The 18067-nt window shown below is 41.4% G+C and overlaps 2 protein-coding genes across 2 annotated transcripts in view; one reads left to right on the plus strand and one right to left on the minus strand.

Annotated features, from left to right (window-relative positions):
* Positions 1-9962, minus strand: part of EIF2A (eukaryotic translation initiation factor 2A) — a 56521-nt gene extending 46559 nt beyond the window's left edge. The window contains exon 1 of the mRNA XM_081087433.1: positions 9824-9962. Coding sequence (XP_080943559.1) covers positions 9824-9851 — 28 coding nt within the window. The 5' untranslated portion in view covers positions 9852-9962. The remainder of the gene's footprint in view (positions 1-9823) is intronic.
* Positions 9963-10057: 95 nt separating this feature from the next.
* SERP1 (stress associated endoplasmic reticulum protein 1) lies at positions 10058-14536 on the plus strand. The gene is made up of 3 exons (XM_081085952.1): positions 10058-10628; positions 10877-10952; positions 12572-14536. Exons 1-3 carry the CDS (start codon positions 10545-10547, stop codon positions 12610-12612), a joined length of 201 nt encoding a protein of 66 aa, XP_080942078.1. The 5' UTR covers positions 10058-10544; the 3' UTR covers positions 12613-14536.
* The last annotated feature ends 3531 nt before the right edge of the window (positions 14537-18067 follow it).

Here is an 18067-nt window from a genome sequence, read left to right on the forward strand (position 1 = left end):
CTTGGCCTTTTGACTATTCTCTTACTACACAGGCAAAATGATGCTATTTTTTATCATCAAAATCAATCATCTGCTGCAATATCATGTACCATACAGTATGGTTTAAAAGAGAACAGGAGATTCTTTTCTTAATACTGTAATTAAGTTTTTAACAAACATTTATTTGAGGGATTAATAAAAAATGAATTTCCCAAACTAAGGAGTTCAGTTACCAGATTTCACTTTAACTAGGTTATTTAACATTTTGTTAGCCTAATGAGGTCCCTCCCACAAGCTGCAGTGGCAACTGCACACACTGAGAGCTCTCTTTGAGAAACCACATACAGGTACAGGAAAACAAAATGGCATATCGCCAATTAAGCTGCAATGTAATTAGAAAATATGCCATCCTATCTAATAAAAGACAAAAAGGGTAATTAACCGTACCTCCACTATGCTATCCACTGGCTAATCAGTGAGATATGCAAATTAACTGCCAACAAAGATGGCGGCCGGCAGCCACGCAGCTAAAGCAAGCCGGAGGTTTGCTTGCTCCGGTGATGGAGGAAGCCAAGGTTCCCCGCCTGCCGCGGCCCGGCTCTGAGCCCGAAAGCAACAGCTCCAAAAGCAACAAAGTTTCAATTATAGAAACTAAACAAACCCCAGATACCTGCTTTCAGCCAGCAGCAGCCTCAGAGCTGGGGTGCCAGTGAAGGCAACAGAGTTTCAATTATAGAAGGTAAATAAATCCCAAAATTAAAAAAAAAAAGGAGAGGCTGGGAGTTTCAGTCACAGGCCAGCCTGGAAACGGCCCTCAGCCCCTCACCCAGACTGGCCAGGCACCCCAGTGGGGACCTCCACCCTGAAGGGGGTGTGGCCAGCCTGAAAACAGCCATCAGCCCCTCATCCAGGCTGGCCAGGCACCCAAGCGGGACCTCCACCCTGATCCAGGACACCCTTCAGGGCAAACCAGCCGGCGCCCACCCGTGCACCAGGCCTCTATCCTATATAGTAACAGGGTAATATGCAAATTGACCCTAATAGCAGAAGGACTGGGAATGACTGGTCACTATGACACACACTGACTACCAGGGGGCAGACACTCAATGCAGGAGCTGCCCTCTGGTGGTCAGTGCGCTCCCACATGGGGGAGCTTTGCTCAGCCACAAGCCAGGCTGATGGCTGCCAGTACAGCAGTGGTGGTGGGAGACTCGCCTGCCTCCTCAGTAGCACTAAGGATGTCCGACTGCAGCTTAGGTCTGCTCCCCGCTGGCAAGTGGACATCCCCCGAGGGCTGCCGGGCTGCCAGAGGGATGTCTGATTGCCAGCTTAGGCCCAATCCCCCTAGGGAGCAGGCCTAGGCCAGCAGGTGGTCATCCCCCGAGGGGTCCCAGACTGCGAGAGGGCACAGGCCGGGCTGAGGGACCCCCCACACACACACCTGAGTGCACAAATTTTTGTGCACCGGGCCTCTAGTATGGTGATATAATCAAACCATGTTTTATTGACTTAACTGCTGACCCCATATGCTTGAGGTGACTGGCAAAAAAGAAAAAGAAAAAAGCTTTGTCCAACTTGGCTTATGTTCTCATGGCACTTGTAATTAGTGACCTTGGTCCTCATACTTGTATTACCATTATCAGTGACCACAATGCTTACCTGGGGAAAACTGAAATTTCAGGGTTTTTTGAAACAAGGCTTTCTTTCCTTTTCTAAATTCTTATTTCATACCTACACCCCAAACTAAGATAGGCAAAAGACCCCAAAGGAGTTGCCAGGCTAAATGCTTGTGTTCTCCATCCCTCAAATTCATATGCTGCAATTTAATCCCTAATTCAATCGCATCTAGAGGTGAAACTTTTGTGAGGTAATGTAAGTGTCCTTATAAAAGAGACTCCAGGGAGGTCCCCTGCCTCTCCCGCCATTTGAGGACACAGAGAAAACAGGACATGAGTGCTCCTGTAGACACTGTATCTACAGGTGCCTTTATCTTGAACTCCCTGGTCTCTAGACTGTGAGAAACAAATTTCTATTATTTATAAGCCTGTGATCTTTTATTATAGGAGCCCAAATGGACTAAGACAGAAATGGGGGGGGGGGGGGTGGAAATCCCACCTAACCCACAGTCTTTCATGTAGATTAATCCAAATCTTACAAGGCAACACTTGACAGAGAAGTCAGTGTGAAAAGGGTCATGTCTTTCCTGCTCAATTAGCATTCAGTCTCATATGGTTTACAATTCCTGGTTTCAGTATGTTTCTGGAGAAGTGAAAATCTTGAGTCAAACTAATCAACTGCTTTTTAACATGCACATATTCCCATTTGACGTAATGAACACTTTAAAAACAAAAATCCAAAGGTTACATGTGCTATGATTCCATTTATGTAACACTCTTGAAATGGACAAGAGTATCATAATAGACGACAAATCAGTGGTTGCCAAGGGTTAGAGTTTGAAGCAGGTGTTACATAAAAGGTTGGTATTTTCTTTGTGGTGATGGAGCAGTTCTATATTCTGACAGTGGTGATTACATCAATCTACACATGATAAATTTTCTTAGACTATACACACATATACACAAACTGGTGAAATTCAAACAAAGACTGTAGTTTAGTAAATACTGCTGTGCTATTGTCAATTTTTTGGTTTTGATAACGTACTATGATTATATAAGACTTCATTGGGGAAAACTAGGTGAAGGGTCCATGGAAACTCTATTTAACTGTTTTTGTAACTTCTTATACTTAAATTATATCAAAATAAAGGGTCCATAAAAAGTCTATCTTTTGGGGTAATTGTTTGTTCACAATACAAGAAATTAAACTAATTATAAGTTTTGCAACATTCTTCAAAAATTTTAAATTAAAATAAAAAATTGAATAGACCAAGATTTTTGTAATAAAGAACATATTCCATGAGACAAAAGTACTCATTAAATTAGACAACCTTCTTTGTACATGATGCTTTAAGATAGATATATCTATTTTAGGGGGGGCTAATTATCCACTGAAACCATCACAAAAATCATATTGAGTTGTTCCAGTTTTGTTCATACATATAAACATTATTCAAAACAAGTATTTTACTTCACACCCCCCTTCATAGAAGTATAACTATGAGAAAGTACTGCAAGAGATTTTGGTACCACTAAAGATACTTTACTGGATTTAATCAGTTTGAGCAACTTTTTACACAAATTTAAATAAACAGATATACAAAGTTTATTAGAAGAAACACAAAATCAAGGATCATAACAGAATATAAACTGTATTACAAGTTAACAAAAGCAAAAACATAAATTCAAAACAAATTCTTCAATAATTAGAAGTAACTGAATGAAACAGTGAATAGAATGTGGAGCTACCTTAATAATGTATTGAGACTTGATATGATTTCTTATTTTTAATGATTTCCCTTTTCAATCAAAGGGAATGTGGTGATAATCCAATTAAAAAGAAAAACCTAGAATTTAAAGTTTTTTTCATTAAGCAAATAAGTGCCAGACTTTCACAAAAAAATAACTATTTAAAAATAATTATATTAAATATTGTACATACATATTTTTAAAACGTACTATCCTTTCCAGATACTCACGTACAATTTATTGCTCTAGTCCTGAGTTAATATGAGAAAACTACTGGGCTTCAACTAACAAGAGTCCTATGGCAGGGATATGGTGATTATTATAATACTAGAGGCCCGGTGCACAAATTCGTGCACTGGAGAGGTGTGTGTGTGTGTGTGTGTGTGTGTGTCTGTGTGTGTGTGTGTCCCTCAGCCCAGCCTGTGCCCTCTCACAGTCCGGGAGCCCCACGATCGATCGCTCCAAAGAGGTAGGCCCTGCCGACCTGCTGCAGCCCACTGGTCAGTGGCCTGGGCCTCCCTCTTTGGGGTGATCATGGAGTCCCCCAATTGATTGATCGCACCACTGGCTGGTGGTCTGGACCTCCCTCTGCAGGGCAATCATGAGGCGATAGCCGGGCCCCAGAACAATTGCATTGCACCTGCCTTGGCTGGCCTGGCACCAGTGGGTGTCATAGCGTGGTCATCCAAATGGTCGTCAGATGGTCATTCTGCTGTTCGGCCATTTGGTCAATTTGCATATTATGCTTTTATTATTATAAATGATACTTTTTTCAACCTTTACATTCACTGAAGTATATATCAATTTTGAAAAAATGACTTAATTTTTAAAAAAATATATTTTATTGATTTTTTAGAGAGAAAGGGAGAGGGATAGAGTTAGAAACATCAATGAGAGAGAAACATCAATCAGCTGCCTCCTGCACAACCCCTACTGGGAATGTGCCCACAACCAACATACATGCCCTTGACCAGAATCGAACCTGGGACCCTTCCGTCTGCAGGCTGACACTCTATCCACTGAGCCAAACCGATTAGGGCTTAATTTTTAATAAATTATCTCAATGGCCTCAACTAAGCAAGCTGACTAGACAGTATGGGTTTCGTGTAAGGCCACTGTTGTTTGGCATCCAATCCCCCTCCTTTTTTAGATTACTCTAATTTTCCTTTGAAAACTATCCAGGGGGGGAGACGGAACCAAGATGGCGGCATAGGTTAACGCCGGAGTTTGCTGCTTTGAACAACTACTTCAAAAGTGAAACTAAAAGAAGGAACGGACATCACCCAAAACCACTGGAACGCTGGCTGAGTGGAAGTCCTACAACTAGGAGGAAAGAGAAACGCATACGGACACTCAGAGGAGGCGCAGTGCTGAAGTCAAAGTCTGAGGTGCGGAGCGCGCGGAGCGGGCTGGCGGCGGAGGGCGCGGTTGGCGTTTTCAATTGGGAGGGAGTCGCAGACTCTGAGCTCCAGATACAGGCGAGTCTTTAGGGACCCAGACTCAAACGGGAGAAGCGGGACTGCCTGGTTTCGGTCAGAGCGAGTGCAGCTTTCTCTCCGAGCTTTGCAGCGGGTGCTGGGACTCAGAGAGGCAGAGCCCCTGGGGACAGGACTGAGAGCCGCCATAACTGCTCTCTCCGGCCCACCCTGTTGATCCTGTGCGACCCGCCCCGCCCAAGCCCTGCACACAGGCATTTGCCAGATAGCCTCAGGCAAAGGCTGGATTAGCACCTCCCTAGAGGACAGAAGTTCTCTCACTGCAGACACAGCTGATTCTCATAGCCACCTGGCCTGGAGGTCAAACCCTCCCTGGTATTAGCTACAACAATCAAGGTTTAACTATAAGACTGCGCACAAAGACCACTAGGGGGTGCACCAAGGAAGCATAACAAAATGCGGAGACAAAGAAACAGGACAAAATTGTCAATGGAAGATCTAGAGTTCAGAACCACACTTTTAAGGTCTCTCAAGAACTGTTTAGAAGCCGCCGATAAACTTAATGAGATCTACAAGAAAACTAATGAGACCCTCGATGTTATATTGGGGAACCAACTAGAAATTAAGCATACACTGACTGAAATAAAGAATATTATACAGACTCCCGACAGCAGAACAGAGGAGCGCAAGAATCAAGTCAATGATTTGAAATGCGAGGAAGCAAAAAACACCCAACCGGAAAAGCAAAATGAAAAAAGAATCCAAAAATGCGAGGATAGTGTAAGGAGCCTCTGGGACAGCTTCAGGCGTACCAACATCAGAATTATAGGGGTGCCAGAAGATGAGAGAGAGCAAGATATTGAAAACCTATTTGAAGAAATAATGACAGAAAACTTCCCTCACCTGGTGAAAGAAATGGACTTACAGGTCCAAGAAGCGCGGAGAACCCCAAACAAAAGGAATCCAAAGAGGACCACACCAAGACACATCATAATTAAAATGCCAAGAGCAAAAGACAAAGAGAGACTCTTAAGAGCAGCAAGAGAAAGAAACTCAGTTACCTACAAGGGAATACCCATACGACTGTCAGCTGATTTCTCAACAGAAACTTTGCAGGCCAGAAGGGAGTGGCAAGAAATATTCAAAGTGATGAATACCAAGAACCTACAACCAAGATTACTTTATCCAGCAAAGCTATCATTCAGAATTGAAGGTCAGATAAAGAGCTTCACAGATAAGGAAAAGCTAAAGGAGTTCATCACCACCAAACCAGGATTATATGAAATGCTGAAAGGTATCCTTTAAGAAGAGGAAGAAGAAGAAAAAGGTAAAGATACAAATTATGAACAACAAATATGCATCTATCAACAAGTGAATCTAAGAATCAAGTGAATAAATAATCCGATGAACAGAATGAACTGGTGATTATAATAGAATCAGGGACATAGAAAGGGAATGGACTGACCATTCTTGGGGGGGAAAGGGGTGTGGGAGATGCGGGAAGAGACTGGACAAAAATCGTGCACCTATGGACGAGGACAGTGGGTGGGGAGTGAGGGCGGAGGGTGGGGCGGGAACTGGGAGGAGGGGAGTTATGGGGGGAAAAAAGAGGAACAAATGTAATAATCTGAACAATAAAGATTTAATTTAAAAAAAAAAAAAAAGAAAACTATCCAGGGGTTAGAATATAACTTGGTCCTGGTGATCTGATTTAAAAATGACTGAATCAAAGATGAGCAAGAGTCAAGCCAAGCTAAAAACAGCCAGCTTTGTGACTAACAACAATGTGCTCTTTCCTTTGGGGCTACTGATTTGGTTGAATGCAAAGCTTGAGCTATCATGTAGAATGTTAGCCTGAGAATGAATTTAACTGTGAAGAAATCAAGAGACAGGGATGAGAAAAACAGATTTTTGGAGTCATGCAAATACCTAGATGCAACAATACTGAAGCTTTAAGGTTACATAAAGTTTTCTAAAAAAAATCCCCTTGTCATTTCCAATTAAGTCATGACTAATACAATTTACTGGATAATCTCTAAATTATTCACAACTACAAATCCCATGAGTATAAGTTTTAAAAAGATTCTGGAAGTAAAAGAATCTATTGTTAACTAAAATATCTATACTAAAAGTGTTTAAAGATATAATCATGTGGATGAAAAAGAGGAGTCCTATGGAAAGTAATCTCACAGGGTGATCAGATCATAAATTGCTAACTGGGAAGTCATGGTGGGTAGTCATGTCCAGACATATAACATTTTAGTAAAAGGTTTATCTTTGCCTTAAGCAACCCCTGTCCATTGTTTCTGTGCATCTACATTAGCACACCTTTGAAATATGCACCCTTAAGCATTTAGTATTCTAAAATTGTGAGTAGCATACAAATTACCTTTATAAAGCTAGAGGGAAAAAACCTAATCTCTATGTATAAAAGCCTAAGCGACTGAACGACCGAACGACCAGTTGATAGGTCGCTATGACTCGCACTGACCACCAGGGGGCAGGTGCTCAATGTAGGAGCTTCCCCCGATGGTCAGTGTGCTCCCACAGCCAACCTCTTGCAGTCCCTCTGGGGCTAACCTCCCGTGGTCTCTTATCCTGGCCAGCCAACCTCCTGAAGTCCCTCCCCCCGGCCAGCCAACCTCCCACGGCCCCAATCGGCCCCAATAGGCCCTGATCGCCTGCCAGGCCAAGGGACCCCACCTGTGAATGAATTTGTACACCAGGCCTCCAATGTAATTATATAGTTATGCCTTTTAAATGGTATCTGCCTGGCATATTATCTAACAAATTATAGTCAGTATTTGATAAATGTTTGATGAATAAACTATAGTAGAATGTGAGTGGGCACAGTACATAATAACAAAGATCTTAAAAATGTAGTATGATGTAGATCAAGCTTGTCAAACTCAGGGCCCGCAGGCCGCATGCAGCCCACAATGAATATTTTTGCGGCCCAGCCAATATAACGGTATATAAGGAACATTTTAATAAAAATTTCCTAACTTAATTTTTACAATATCCTGTTATACATGATTATTAATAAACTAGAACGTTTACTAATGACTGATTACTATAATCGTGTTGCATTTATTTCCCTTATGCACCTTATGTGCAGGCGCACCATTTCTCTCCATTAATACTAGTAGCAAATATTTTAGCAGCCGATTGCCACGTCATTAGTCTTGGATTGACTTGTTTGGTGTGCGCAACAGGAAATATTTCGCTTTCAGAGAACAAGAAAAATAGGTTTATTTGTGTTACACTTATTAATTTGTGCAGTTATTCGGTGTCTGGTAAGTTAATGTTAAGAAAAAATATTAATTTTTATTAAAATGTTCTATTATTTTATGTTAACGATTACTCATTTATTTCAGCCCTTTGTATTCAGCATGTCTCTATCGAAATAAACCTGTTTCTATGAAAATTGAAGCTTTTGGTTTTTTTGCGGCCCACATCAACTTAAACCTTGTTTATTTGGCCCGTGTTAGCCTTTGAGTTTCACACACTTGATGTCGATCTTAAAATATAGAAGAATTGAAAAGTTAAAAAGGTTCCTTTCATGTCTCAGGTAGAAATAATCCTTTTCCATAAAAGTAAACATCCTGCCTCTTAATGACTTTCTTTTCCTTCTACATAAGTTATTAAGCCGCTGGTGATTTAATCAAAGCCGTCTTTTCCCCTCTCAATTGCCCCGTCTTTATTTGATGCTCACTTGAGACTCCCAGCCATGACCCTAGTCCAGAGTCTTCCCTGACACTGTCCAAGATTAAGTTTATTATCTTCTCCAACATTATTGCCGGGAGCCAGTCCATCCTTGCTGCTTGACACAGTCGCTGCAGGAAAGAAACATCTGCACAGCATATGTTTCAAGGGACCTGGCGTATATAGCATACTGTTCTTAATATGTTTGCTCCCCTTAGCGCTGTGTGTTTTAACCAAGGTCACCTCTCCGAGAAAGGTTGTTTCCCCAGGTAGGAACTTTTCCCTGAAGTCAGGGAGGGGATGCCTCTCCTAGAAAGGTTGTTTCCCCAGGTAGGAATTTTTCCCTGAAGTTAGGGAGGGGATGAAACTCCTTAACTAAGTGCCAGGCGGGTAGTTAATCACTTTAACTACAAACAATCATGCTTAAACTACATAATCTTTACTCCCTGGAATGGAGATAAGAAACGCCCTAACCTTTGTAATAGAAATTGACAGGATTAAAATCAACTGGTATAAATATGGATGTAACAAAACAATAAACAGCAGAACCTCTCTGGAGATCGAGACCAGAACTTGGCTGGAGATCCTGGCTAGGCTGCTGATCAACTGAACACTGTCTCCGTGTCATTCCTTCTTCGCCGACTCCGTCCACACCTTTGGGGACCCCTGGACCCGCTGGGGTTGGACCCCGGCACATTATAAACTCTGCGTCAGCTTCAAAATCTCAGGAATCCTCTAATATTCTAATGCTAAAATGCTCATAACCATTTCAACACCAAACAGTGCTATATTATCTCTATAATGCTCACTGCTACCATCCCAGACCACACGTACTGCCACAGTTCCACTCTTTTAAGTCCTACAAATTTCATCAAGGCGAGGAGTACAAAACTTGGTATTACTTAAATTCACGTGTTCTTCCTGGGTGGTCATTCTAGTGAACTTAGCCATGTGTTTATATTTTTTCCTTATTACAAAGCTAAATGATTTCACACGGTCAACAAAGCCTGTCAACAGATAAGGGTTCCTACAATACTAGGATTGCAAACCCAGGGTAACAAATTCAACTAGCATTTTCAGTTATCACCCTTCCTCTAATCCCGCAGAACTTGAAACGGCAGGAAAGAATGATGGATGAGCAAAAGGGAAAGGAAACGCAGAAGCGCAGAGGCGGGGACTTCACTTCCGATTGCCACGCAACACGAAAAAACCCAAAGGTCCCTCCGGCTCTTTCGCAATCTACGAGAAAAAGGCCGTATCGGACTCCAAGCCCAAGGACAAAGGCACAAAAAAAGAAACTGCTCTGAAGAAACAGACCGTTGCTGGTTCAGAACTCACCTGTTAGAAGCGGCGTGGACGGCGCCATCTCGTCCCGGAAAAAGAAAACTATGCACTCGGGTCAGAGTTTACGAGGGCCAAACCCGGCCTCTACACGTCCACTCCGGCGTGGGCACGGCAATTTAGTATTTCCGGGGTCACCAGCCTCGGGGCCAATTCACTTCCGTTTGGAGACTGTAGCAGCGAAGGAGCCTCAAGGCGCACGCGCAGCTCTGGGGGTGTGTGTGTGGGCGGGGGGAACACATTTTTACAGAACTTGGGAGGGCTGGGCTAGGGCCCCTGTGCCCGCCTTCACCCTCCCTCTCCCCCTTCTGCCGGTGGGGCCCGCACTTCCGCGGGGCGGAGTTCTCCCAGTGCTGACGTTGGCAGCCGAACCGAAGTAGTTCGAGCTGACGGGTTACGAGGTCCACTTGTTTCGTTTCTTCCTCTTTCACTCCACGCTCCCGGCGGCGGCGGCGGCGGCGGCGTTGCGAGCCTCTTCCGGGCCTGCTGTCCTCCCGCGCTCCAGCCTCGCTCGCCGGCGCGCCCAGGTTCCCAGGCAGCCGGCGGCCCACGCCCGCCTGCGCTCAGCACCGCGTTTGCAGCTCTCAGGCCCAACCTAGCGCCCGCCTGAGAACCTCCCGGTTTCCGCGGCGCGGCACCGGGAGCGGGGCGTCGCAGCGGTCCGAGGGGGAGCGAGCGAGGCCAAGGGGTGGTTTGGGTTAGTGGTGGCGCCGCGAAGATGGTCGCCAAACAGCGGATCCGTATGGCTAACGAGAAGCACAGCAAGAATATCACCCAGCGCGGCAACGTAGCCAAGACCTCGGTAAGGAAAGAGCGGACGCGCCTCTGTGCTGCCGCCGGAGCTGAGGCCCGAGTCTAGGGCCGCGTCGAGTCCTCCCCAGACCCGGCCGGCTGTGGGGGCCCGAGGCCGCGAGCTGGACACTAAGTTGGGGGTTCGGGGAAGGGGGTGCCGGAGCTGGGCGGCTCGGGAACGGAGGAGAGACTCCGCTGTGGGAGTCCTGGGTCGCAGTGGATTTTTGCATTTGAAACGGTGGGTTTTCCTTTTTGCAGAGAAATGCTCCCGAAGAGAAGGCGTCTGTAGGACCTTGGCTATTGGCTCTCTTCATTTTTGTTGTTTGTGGTTCTGGTAAGTGCTCTGGGGGCCACGTCGGGTGGGAAGTGGGATGACGGGTTTAGGATGACGTGGTGACCTCCCAGTGGTGAGTCTGAACCGCGTAGTTCTCTACCCACCTGCCGCGCGCTCCACATAATTCTCTTTCATCCGAACAAATTTACTTGTCCCACATATGCACAGAGGCTGATGCTCCAGAAACTTCTCCCAGCTTGACTTGTGCCCACAGGATACTAGAAAAGGAGGTCGTCAGGTTCTGAGTAATGATCAAGCTGGAAGAAATGTAGAGCAGAACAAAAAACGAAAACATCTCAGAGAAGGAAATAGGATGGTTTGCTATTCCATTATCAATTCCTTTGCAAAAAAAGAAGCTTGAACATTATGTACATATGGATGTTCTAACTTAATTTAACATGTCCCAGAATCTAACATCTTTATGTCAAAAGCTAGGTGTATTTTAGGGTAAAGCTAGTGCGAAGAACTGATTCACTATAGAAGAAACGTGGCAATTTAATATGTGACAAATGGTTTTAGATTAATAAAAGAAACATTTGACATATGGTAGAAAAATTTGTTATCAGGGCAGCCTGCTGTTAGCTATAGATTCTTGCCTCTGCAAATGCATTACAGAATATCATTTCTTATCTTATATAAGCTGTTGATATTGAAGTACATGTTTCTGCATTTCAAATTCTGACATTCTAACTTTATTGGGGTTTCTTTTAAACATTTCACTTTGCCTGTCTCTTAAACTTACCAGTTGGAAGCTTTCCTGATAAATGGCCAAGAGCCAAGCAATTTATATAACCTAAAGATGATTGAATTTCAGCCTTGTGAGAATGAGGAAACATGCATGTTACAGGCCAGGCCTTCAGAGGACATGTAATATCTAGTGATAAACCAAAATAATTCTGTGCTTGAAAAACCTGTTTGCTTTGGTACTTTAAGTTCTTTCTGAAATGTTGTTGTCAAACTCTCTGGGACATTTAAATAGAAAACTCAGAAGCTGAGATTTTAAAAAATAACTTAATGGACATTTGTTTTTTTATGGTACGCCTGTCTTCATTTCTTATTACAATGAAGTTACATAGCATTTGCAAGTCACTTAAGGGTACCCTACCTTAACATTGCGTACCGCATAGAAATCTCTAAGACATAGCCAGGGACCGCACGTTTTTGGGCAAACTGCATGTTATTTAAATCATCATAACGACAGATCATAATGCACTTTAGGTGTTGTTTTTCAATAATTATAACATTTTTATTTACAAAAACAATTAAACAATTAAAGTTTCTAGTACTTTAGGGGCTACGTGTTCGGATCATAGGTTCAAGCTTACAACCCAGCTGTTGGCTATGATTGTGCTTGGGAGGGCCCTGCCCTCCAGCTGGGACTTACACGTGGCAGTGAGAAGACCCTGTCCTTTCATTAGTCCTAGGCTTGAACCTGGCCAAAACACTGTAACCGCGCCCCACAGTGGACAAGACAGTGTGTTGACATCTAAGGTCCTTAACAGATGGCGCGCGATACACGAGAAAACTCCTGAGCGGTAGCAATGTGTTAATAAATATTTGCCCCTTGCCAGACCAATTTATTCAAAGCATGTTTTAATATTTGTTCTTTCTCTTTACAGCAATTTTCCAGATTATTCAAAGTATCAGGATGGGCATGTGAAGAGACTGACCTTAAGATGTTTCCATTCTCCTGTGAATTTTAACTTGAACTCATTCCCGATGTTTGATACCCTGGGTAAAAACAATTCAGTAAATCATCCTGCCTCAGAATGACTTTTCATATCATCATTCATGTGTCATTCCAAGGTTTTTTCACAAGTCATTCCAAATTTTCTAGTTCATACCACAGTGCCTTGCAAAAGCACCACATGAATAAAGCAATAAAATTTGATTGTTAAGCTACCATAGTGGACCCTACTTATTCAGTCATTAAAGAGTAAGTTTTTTAATGTGGTTATTAAAACAGTATACAGTATAGGTAATTAGATTAAGTCTGTGTGGACAAGGTCTAGATTTTGTTAACTAATGAGTACATGCAGTTAGCTTAATTTAAAATTTGGAATCTTATGGTTTTTATATAGCTAGGCACTTATTACAATATCTTGAATTGAAAGCACACTCCCATATAGGGTCATGGACCTGTACTGTAATAAGGTGCTTATAAATGGAACAACTATACAGTTAGCCTAGTTTTCCCACAATCTATAGCACCTAGGAAATTCTAAAAGCTTCTAAACGCCTAATGTAAAAGGAGATGCTTATAGCCATGTTTACTTTAATATTATTTCTGGTACACTACCTTGGATTTTGCATGAGTGAATATACTACCCTGAGATGCCATAAGAAAACAACTTGGTTGAGCATTTTGTAATTTAGTCACTTCAGTTTCACTAAAACCTATCATGGTGGAGTACAGTCAGGAAAGGTTTGTTTATCTCACCAGTGATTTCATCAGAATTACTTTAGTGTATCAAAGAGGTCTACTATGGTAGACAGAGTCTAAGAGGAAAAATATGACTAAAAATGGATGCCTCATCAGGACATACTATTGAGCCCAATGTGCCATAAGACATCTTAGCATATTATTAGCACTTTTAACATCAAAAAGGCACAACAACTAAAAAGTTACACCTAGTTTGGAAATGTTTTTTCTAGGTTTATGTTTAAAATTGTTGGGGTTCTAGATAGATCAGACTAATGTATCATCTGGAATTAAATGGATTTACTGATAAGGGATCAGTCCTTAGTTTTCCGTTTGTTGTATAATTTTATAGGTTATGATCAGACTTCCATTGTAATGGTAAGGGGGAATAAGAAGGCAGATTTGGGGTTTTCTGGTACTGTTAAAAACTGAAAGTATTGGCTATTTAAATACTTAGCCATAACTTGATGAAAAAAACCTGAGAGATGTCTGTTAATTGGAAAGAAAGCTGCTGCTTTGCTTTGTTTAATTGCCTCAGGATATTTCTTTTAAAATAAGCTGTTTTAAGAGGAACAGAAGGGAAATCTGCTACTTTGTCTATACTCAGTGTGAACTTCAGAGAGAGCTTCTGATGCCCCAAGGTATGGGAGAGAGAGTGGGAGGGGAGTGGTAAGGCTTGTCAGGAATTTGACTACTCTAGAATAGGAAAAGAATCAGCTGACCTGGGGCCAGCAGGTTTTATCTTCATTGTTACCGGCCTTTCTCACCCAGGAAGTCAACTCCTATACTTGTTTCCCTCTTTGAAACAAGTATCTTGGTTAATTCTATTTTATTGTAACTTTTAAAATGAAAGTTATTGTTCTGAGTTCATAGCAGGTGCCTTATTCTTTGCTTTGAGTCAAACCATTCCATATCAGAATTTCCCTTGGTGTATCATAGGTAATTGACTTTAAGATGGTGGTGATGTCTTTTAATATACGTCTATTAATTTGTTAAATTGCTATAGCTAGCAACCATTTTACATACGTAAAGTTGCATTCCCTTTGTATTTCATGTGTAATTTTCCAATTGAGTGCATTTTATATTAAGGATGGATTATGCATGTTTGGGTCAATGAAAGCTATGTCTTATTTGATCTTTAAAAATAAAAGTTCCCTGGATATTTTATGCCTTCTAAAAGAAAATGATTTTGCAGAGTTCCTTTTTTTTTTTTCTAATAAGAATTTGTTTGAACCAAATTGATGCATGCTGGAAACCAAGATCACAAGTGCTCTCCAGAGTTCTTATCTGAATGAATATTTTACAATTAATAGAAAATGATTTTAAAGACTGCCTAGTATTATGTTGTACTTGAGATAAAACAAATAGTACCCAAATGCACAGATTTAAAGTTTATAACTGGAAATAGGTAGCAAGAAAAATATATAAAAGCACAATGAATTAAATACTTCCCCACCTAGGATTTACCCTTATCTCATGTTTATCCAAGTCTGATTCAAGGAAGAAGCAGGGTTCTTTTTAACTTCCTTTCCTAATTGAATTTTTAAAAAGCATATCTTTATTGATTTCAGACAGGAAGAGAGAGAGAGAAACATCAATGATGAGAGAGAATCATTGATCAGCTGCCTCCTGCATGTGTCCCACTGGGGATGGAACCCACATCCTGGGCATGTGCCCTGACTGGAATCGAACTGTGACCTCCTGGTTCATAGGTTGACCCTCAACCACTGAGCCGCACTGGCCGGGCTCCCAATTGAATTTTATATGTCATCTAATTTTGAGCACAGTATGAGAGTAAATGCTTTGTTGCAGTTGTCTGCATTATCCAATTACTCTTTGTAATTTAGCTACAACATTTCAAAGAGTTGTCAAGGATTTCATTGTATCTGTTGAGTTGTATATAATGCTCAAAATAATTGAGTGAGCTTCCAGATTAAGTAAAAGATTTTCATTGTAACAGGATACACTGTAATGGGCTTTTGACTTACATTAAAGAAATATGTATACTCAAGTGCAAAGCATCCCTTTACAGATAAATAAAAAAATTCATGATTCTTCTTACCAAGTTTTGTTGGTACAAAGGACTACCATATTGTGCTGGATTATGTTCTTGGAGGTTCAACAAACTTATTGTGCGTTAGCACCTGTAAAATGTAGAATATCATCAAATTTTATAAATTGTTCTGAAGTTTGATTTGCCTTTACCTTTTTAGTTTTTTACTTGTTTTAGACACAAACCACAACTTCAAGAGGTAGGAGTTGGGTTCAACAGCATGTGCAATATCACTCCCTCAGAATCCTTCCTTGTCTAGACATAATCCTTGTACTGCTTTATCTTCAAGTTGAATTAAAACAAAAATGTCCTAATTTGGAGAAGTACTAGTATGCAATAAAAGGCTATAAAAGTAAGCTGAAGGGGAAAATTCAACAGTCTGGACTTAGATAATCCAAAGTAAGTTCATATCTATTAGAATCAAAGGTGGAAAGGACATGGGAAAGTCTGTCCAACTACCTCACTTTACAGCTAATTTAAAAAATTCATTCAGTGAATATTGAGTAACTTACATGCTGGATAGAGAGAGCTGTGAATACGGAGTCCCGACACTTAGATCTTGCAATCCAGTAGTGAGAGAAAAGACAATGATGACCATAATTGTGGTAAGTATTTCAAAGGAGAGGTAAAACCTGATAAATGGTTTCTGCCCTCACAGAGCTAACTGAGGTAGAGCAGAAACTAGAAACAAGGTTTTCTGCCTCAGTGTATCCTGCCGAAACCTAGGGATGACTGCGAAGCATCCACACAGAACACTTCTGTTTCCATGACTCCTTCTGTTCTTAGAAAAGCTCTTAATTTTTTTTCATGTTGCTAATTAAAAAGAAAGAAAGAAAGAAAGAAAGAAAGAAGAAAAGAAAGAAAGAAAGAAAGAAAGAAAGAAAGAAAGAAAGAAAGAAAGAAAGAAAGAAGAAAAAAAGAAAGAAAGAAAGAAAGAAAGAAGAGGAAGGGAGGGAGGGAGGAACTTGTTCCTTTATGGATGCAATTTCTTTTGAAAATGAGTTTGTGACAAATTTAGTATTCGCATTTCCTGTACAGCACAAAAAATACAAAGATCAAATCAGTAGTGTTATCTACTATAACATTCAAGTGTACACTTTTTAAAAGTATTTTGCTTTAATTTTATTGTAATTTGTTTGTTTTTTTTAATATATTTTATTGATTTTTTTACAGAGAGGAAGGGAGAGAGATAGTCAGAAACATTGATGAGAGAGAAACATCGATCAGCCGCCTTCTGCACACCCCCTACTGGGGATGTGCCCGCAACCCAGGTACATGCCCTTGACCGGAATCGAACCTGGGACCCTTCAGTCCGCAGGCCGACACTCTATCCACTGAGCCAAACCGGTTTCGGCTGTAATTTGTTTTAAAAATGTTCATCTGTGATGTTGAAAAATAATTTGATAATTTAGTCAAAAAAATGCCTTCATCTGCTCTCCATAGGTGCTTTTTATAACAAAGGTTCAGTGAATAAATCAAAGGTTCAGTGACTTCCAGTGTGCAAATTTCTACTTTGCAGTGCAGACAGAATTAGAACAAATCTGCAAATTTAAATAATTAAAACTGTGATTTCAGTGTCATTAAATAGGTTATAACAGGTTTTTCTTCTTTCCTCACTGGAGAAAGTCTCTAACAGGAGAATGAGAATAATTGATTTTAGAGCTGGAAGGAACTTTATTTTTATATATTTTTATATACTTTTTTATTGATTTCAGAGAGGAAGGGAGAGGGAGAGATAGAAATATCGACGAGAGAATCATTGATCAGCTGCCCCCTGCACGCCCCCTACTGGGGATCGAGCCCGCAACTCAGGCATGTGCCCTTGACCAATATCTAACCTGGGACCCTTCAGTCTGCAGTCTGATGATCTATCCACTGAGCCAAACGGCTAGGGCTGGTAGGAACTTTAGAAATGATCTTGATTAACCCTTTATTTTATAGTTGAAATTATGGCCTAGAGAAGTTACCTTTCCCATTGCCAATGAGCCCGTAGCAGAGCAAGGATTAGAAAACTGGCTCTTTAAGTCAGAGAAAAATAAATATCACATGATCTCACTCATTTATGGAATATAATGAACAACATAAGCTGATAAAAACAGATCCAGAGACAGAGAATCATCGATCAGAATGTCAAACCTCAGAGGGAAGGTAGGGGAGGGTGGGGTAAGGGTGAGAGGTCAACCAAGGACTTGTATGCGTGCATATAAGCATAACCTATGGACACAGACAACAGGGGGTGAGGGCATGAGTGGGGGGGATGACACATGTAATAAGGACACATATGTAATACCTTAATAAAGAAAAGTACAAAAAGAAAAAACACAAAAAACTGGCCCTTTAGTGTTCTGAGTGCCAAGGAATTATTGTTGTGTAGGAGTGTCTCCCTTTACTTTAGGAGATTATATATATTAATCTCAGGAAACCCCATAAGTGTTCCATTAAGGTAAATCTGAAGATTTACTAAACTTCAGTGAGCTCCCACTGCAACTACGATGGAAATAGCTCTAGCTTTGATTGTCAGGACACTTCCAACGTGGCAACAACCTACCTTTTCAGCCTTGTTCCCCACGGCTTCCCTCCATAGACCCGTTCTAGCCCAAAGAGTCTACTTTCATTTTTCAGATATCTTGAACTCTCTGT

This window comes from Myotis nattereri (assembly GCF_964212035.1).
Source record: "Myotis nattereri genome assembly, chromosome: 3".
Taxonomy (NCBI): Eukaryota; Metazoa; Chordata; class Mammalia; order Chiroptera; family Vespertilionidae; genus Myotis; species Myotis nattereri.